The sequence below is a fragment of the Dreissena polymorpha genome, chromosome 8 (assembly GCF_020536995.1).
Source record: "Dreissena polymorpha isolate Duluth1 chromosome 8, UMN_Dpol_1.0, whole genome shotgun sequence".
Classification (NCBI taxonomy): domain Eukaryota; kingdom Metazoa; phylum Mollusca; class Bivalvia; order Myida; family Dreissenidae; genus Dreissena; species Dreissena polymorpha.
The window spans coordinates 14833660-14839984 of NC_068362.1; the positions used below are offsets into that span (position 1 = coordinate 14833660).

General features: G+C 31.5%; 1 protein-coding gene across 2 annotated transcripts in view; it reads right to left on the reverse strand.

The window, feature by feature from the left end:
• Nucleotides 1–1016: 1016 nt before the first annotated feature.
• LOC127841198 (uncharacterized) overlaps nt 1017–6325 on the reverse strand; it is a 7455-nt gene continuing 2146 nt past the window's right edge. For both annotated transcript variants that reach the window (XM_052369867.1, XM_052369868.1), the window contains 6 exons: nt 4658–5370; nt 4368–4413; nt 2815–2951; nt 2456–2652; nt 1963–2096; nt 1017–1576 (listed from right to left, as the gene is read on the reverse strand). In XM_052369867.1, coding sequence (XP_052225827.1) covers nt 1479–1576; nt 1963–2096; nt 2456–2652; nt 2815–2951; nt 4368–4413; nt 4658–5356 — 1311 coding nt within the window. In that variant the 5' untranslated portion in view covers nt 5357–5370 and the 3' untranslated portion in view covers nt 1017–1478. The remainder of the gene's footprint in view (nt 1577–1962; nt 2097–2455; nt 2653–2814; nt 2952–4367; nt 4414–4657; nt 5371–6325) is intronic.

The window sequence follows — 6325 nt, forward strand, 5'->3', positions numbered from 1 at the left end:
CATTCTTTGCAGACAGTATCACTCTTGATATTGCATATACTTTTATGTCAAATATATATTTCTATTGGTTTATTTAGTTACGCAAAGTTTATATAAGTGAACGATAAGATACACTATGTTTGCCTGCAGTCAAGACATAAGAAAAATATCTATATTAATAACAACATCGGTCGACCAGTAATGATTTTAATTAATGAACTTTTCTAGCTAAATGCATATGCGGGTATATTATGCATAAAAACATGTATTAATCATACAGACAATTAACATATAAACAAAAATATACATTTAGCTACAATGATACACATACTATTCCATTTTATGTCTCCATACTTTTGAGAACATTACTGCATGACAATTAAACGGACCTTTTCATTATTTGGTAAATTGCTAAAAGTTAAATACAAAGACACATTCACAATTTTTTGTTGCTGCGATGATATCTACATGGAAACAGTAATGCTGAACATTTGCAATGGCCGAGTGTTTTAAATTCTAGACGTTTACTTCAAGGGTCAGTCGCTCGAGCCCAATTTAGGATTTTAATGATTTCTGTCATTACATGACACAATCTGTTACACGGTCCCTTTAACACAAACTGTGATTACGTGCTTATACACCCATGTATAATGTTAAAGCTTTTCTAGCGTAATGTCATTTATTTATTTCAGCAAAGAATACAGCAATAAAACATTCGTTACTTTTGGTGAATGTTCGTATATAAATTCTACTTTTAGTTAAAAAACTGTTTTTTTTCCCTAACAAATTGTTAAACAAACATCGAAACTAACAATAAATAAGTGACCTTCGACGCCATTTTACCTCGCAATTACTTTTCAACTATGAAAAACAGTTCATATACCAACATATAACTCTTGATATTTTGTAGTATATACCGAGTTATTGTTAATGAAAGTTGTCGTTTCAAAACAAGTTACTAGTGATACGATTTTTTTAAACCTTATAAGCAAACCAACACTAAAATATAATATTTTACCTCATCGTTTAAAATAAATAATAATCTTAAGTAATTACTCATTAATACTGCAATTGAGCTGATTAAGTTCATGTTATTTTAAGATACAATTTGTGTGTGTTTTTTGTCTGGGTCAATAATCATGAGTAACGTCAAAGTCTTAATACGCGAAATGATCCCAACTCGGTTAAATGTGATTTTCTCCGAAAACTAGCGGTTCAATTCAGAAAAACCTAAAATAGCTTGTAATCAGCAATACACTTTCTTATATAGTATTGATATGATATTACCTAAACTAATCAAGGCGTATTAATATAAACACAGGGCTAAATACTACCAATACAAACACACGCTGAACGAAATGAGGTGAAAAACAACAAATGGAGGTTCACCTGCATAACGTCCATGTTCTGTAAAATATAATAAGTTAATATATGTTAACACATAAGAAGCAATTATGTTTTAAAAACAAAAGAAAGCGACTAAATTTCAATGTGTTTGTCTATTCGCATTTATCACATATTTCCAGCATGACAGTTTGAATGTCGTGTTGCAGATATGAATGAAGTCTTGGATTAACGTCAATTATTCTTTTTGCGCCTGTAATACAAAAACATTAACTAAACGTTAAGAACAGAGACTTATGTTTATGTTTAACTCAGTTCACGTATAATAATTTGCTTGATCCGACATACTTGTTTTCGCGTTGGTAGCTTGTTCTTTACTTAAGGATGTATTCCTTATGTTATTTGAACAGATATTTCGATTTATGAACATTAATCGTAGTTTGTATTAACTATGTGAGGGCAACTTTACGTTGTATTACCCTTGCAGAAAATAGCAATAGTATTTTATGTTGATAAAATGTAAACGTAACTACAGTTTATATTTGTGTTTTTTTAATAAAATATATTGTATTGTGTTTAGTACCATAACCGAAACTAACAAAAGGTAGTTGTTTTAATTGATAGCATAGTTTGGTTTACCTAAATAAATGTCAGACTCGTTTGCTGAAGTTCGTGTTTTTGGATTGAATGAATCATTATCTTCTGCTGCTTCATCTGTATCCACCCAAATATTCTGCAATGGCCAGTGCGCAGTTTCTTGTGACGCGTTCTGCCTAAACAAAGTGATGTATACGTATACGTAATGAATTCATTATGAGTATCAATGAAATATTGTATTACTACTCTATAAAAAATCACAATCTTGAAAATCAAACATATGTTTCAATTGGAAACATGTTGTTTTAAAATGACTTATTCGAAATTATACAAAATACTTCAATGTTCATTGTCCATGAATTATTTGAACTTAGTCGACAAAAATGATATTTTTTAACAATTAGATAAACACTTATCATTTGGTTTGTCAGATATATGTATGTTAATTGTATCGGTTGTATATACAACAATGCATGTTTGTTAAATAGTGTTTCATATTTAAAAAATCATATGTTTAATTGTTCGATGTGCTTACTCTTTGACAAGAGTCTCATAAAGTTGAGCTACGTATGTATCTGTTGAATTGAGAGGCGTTCGTTTGTCCTCTCTCACGGCGGTCCAACAAATGGTTTTTATCCGCAACTGCCTATTAAGTCTTTTTGCAACATTAGCTGGACAGGCCTTCAGTTGTGCGGTAAATAACACGAGTTGAATTTCCACCTTTGATTTGACCTGTGAAATTGATGGCATGTTCTATAAATGTTTACATAGTATTTTGTAGAGCAGTACATATTATTAAAGTTAAACATGTTTAAACGGTTAGCAAACCGGTGCAATATAAATCTAAACATTGACACGTAATATTCATTTAAATTTTAGAAATACATGACTTACTTCTTCGTCGGTTTTCCCTGATTGGTCCGGTATATCAATTTTAGATCTTGGCAATTGTTCAATTTCAGATCGTCTTTCAAATTCTTCAAGCAGCACGATGACATTGCCATAAACTCTGTATACCAAGTCCCTACTCGCTGTAAGAATTAATACAATCATAATAAACGAAGAACACCGTCTTTGAATTTGGCACTCAAATACGACGTAAAGTCGAGTACGATTTTTGGACACAAATGTAAACTAGAAGACCACGGGTCAAATTAAGAACATGTTTAAAATTTACATGTCTGACTCAATACATGTCTAATATTCTAATGTACGATTTTAATGTTAATTTTATTAATCGACTAGTTCGAATAAAATAATATATTTAAAGTATCAAATTTCATTTGTAAAAATCAATAAAAAAAAACACTGCTACACCAATAATTAAACAAAATAGAAAGGCATAATTAAATTATGCTTAACTCTTAATATTAACAATCAACTAAAGAACAATTTAGAGTAATATTAATTCAGTATCATATATTAACATTGCTTAACATTGGATGGTGGTGCAGATGATTACAAAAATGACGACGATATTGATGGAGGTGGTGATGATTATGATGAGCCTGCAGCTTCTACTTCTACTTCTGCAGCTTCTACTGCTTGTATACATCACGATATAACCTTTTTTGAGAATGTTTAAGCATGTTGTCGGGCATGTTATTAGTGAAAATTGCTGGAAATGAAATTTGCACAAGTTAAACAATTATTCAATAAGGTAAATGTACAAACCTATGTGTCGCATTGGTTTTCTTAATATACAAAACAAGTGCAAATACTAAAAAGCCAATCATACAAAATGTTCGCAATTTAGGACATGTGCAAGTTGAATGTTAATGAAAATGCTACCTGTTACAAATTTACATTATATGCCTGTCAGTCACTTGTATTACGTTTTTGAATATTGAAAAATAAACATCGGTCTAATCTTAACGTTGATTACGCTCTTCTAGTGTGTTCTAGATAAACACACAAGTCCAGGTTGTAATATCTTAGTATGCTTGAATCCTTTTTTGGTGTGGCTCAAGTGAAAAATTCTACCCGTATCGAATATACTGGTATAAAGGTTAATGAAAATTGACTGGATCAAATCGCGATCATAATTACCCTGATAGGATAAAATTGATGCCAGATTCCTGCATGTGTGCTTTGACTTGAACACTTAATGTTATACCTAGGTTTCCTTCACGCAATTATCCATCTTTTCACGCACATAACTTCCAACATCTAATTAAAAATCACGCAAATGCTGCAGTCTATGATTTTTTTACAGACGCAAATTCTTGAAAATATCAGTTAATTTAGAAATAAAAAGTATTTATAATGCTTAAATGTTACAAATATATAGAATTGCAAGACTGATTTTTTTCGATACATCGTTAAACGGGTTTAAAAACTTGGTAATTGCGCCCATTTCGCTAGAAGGTTTTTGCAAATGCAAAGGCTCTTCAATTTAAAAACTGCATACATCTCCATGTTTTTATTCTGAATTAATTAAGACTTACCTAACAGACGTTGGGTTTCATTTCTGTTGACTCCAACGATATCAAACTAAAAAAGACATGTACCGATCAGTTATTTTATCATACTGTTTTACGTTGTAAACACGAGTAAAGCAGTTTCATTCAAATTAATTTTAATAATTAGTATTAATATATTGGTTCGAATCATAAACAATCGACCAGAGTTTTTCCTGAGTAATAAATGTGATTAGGATCGATAATATGTTTGTATGAGAGTTATTAAACAAACCAAACCAACATGACCAGATCATCAGCTTAATTAAATGAATTACCTGCGATAGTTTTTCGTGCAAGCACTCGTTTGTGTGAACGTGTTCACTTATTCGTCCAATGTCATTTATTTCATTGCAAATATTTTTTTCCAGCGTTTTATTTGGACTAAATGAGAAATGCAAAAGTTGCTTTCCATCATTTAAGCTTCTTATTGCTGCCTCAATGTCCTGCTTGTTTTGATCAAAACGAGAAAGCTCTACATAAAGATGTCCATCGTGGTGTTTCTCAACTAATTCCTGTATCAGTAGTTTTCTTTTGTTCACACTTAACCTTTCGTTTTTGCATTTATTTAAAACTTGACGAAGACTTGTGCTATTTTTCAGGTGTTTTTCCGTCAATTCTCTTATAGAATTGTCCTTCAGAATCGTCAATCTTTTCAGCAGTTTAGAGCAAAACGCATCTACAGCGTCAAGTGAGTTCGATTTACACTCATCATTCAAAAGAATATCATCAATTAACGCATTTTCGTAACCTTCTATTTCTCTCTCAAACGAACTCAGTGTAGATACACTGTTGCTGTATCGGGCTTCATCTGCTGTCACTGCATAGAGGTCGACACTGTCGCACATTTTATGATTCGAATGTACGCACCTTCCACATACTGTAACGTCATGATCGGCACAATAAAATGTCTGGTTTTCTGTGTCATGATTCGGGCACTTCATAAGATGTATATCGGTATCGTTCATGGTCGTCATTGTCGTCTCTGTATCTAAAATTAATATTTTGTCACACAATATTTCTGAAGCGGATACTAGTTTTCTTACATAAAAAGATAAAAAGAACAAGAAACTGCCAAAAAAAGGTCTGATGCAGACGCTTCCAAAAATGAATTTCATATTTAAATGCAGCGATGACGAATCGTCGCAATTGCATTATTTACATTTTAACAAATCCGAACGTGTATACTCAGGTGTTACAATCGCAATTTTCGTTGATTGAAAATAAGCATTATTGTTTAAATATATGGCTTGAACCTAAGTGGTGAAATCCGGTAATAAAGATATTACATAGTTCAAAGCAATGATAGGTGCTTCTTCGGATCAGAATTCTCACAATATGCACGTACTGAAGCTATTGTATTGGTGATGAAGTCAAGGCCTTTGACAAAAGGCTAATTATCTTTATAATTTCTTGAACTCAAAGAATTGTGAACTACACAAACACATTAGTTTGAATATGCGCATTGTTTTAATCATACTCATATGACACAGTGTTGTTATAAGCCTTTTAAAACAGTAAATAAACGTATAACGTATACATGTATGCGTATGCTACTTTGTTTGCTAAGAGCAAACTAAATCATCTCCAAATTGTGCACGACAGACATGCAATTCATGAAGATCAGTATTGAACCCTTTGGATATTTTTGTGTATTACGTTTAAAGATATTTGGCACAATATTAGCCTCATTAGTATTTGATCTAAACCATTAATGTTTATTTATGTAGGTCGATTTGAGACTAAGGACATGTATTGATGTGCGTGATTTGCATATGGAAATATTGTATTTTGTTTTTGTCTTATACAAAAATGTGCATGTTGCATTACATAATTATGTTTACTTTACTTATATCTGTAAATAATACGGGCTTGCATTACAGATTATACGACAAGTTAATGCGAAACTCGAACTTGTTATTGAGCAAGTGAAAACATCCTAATAA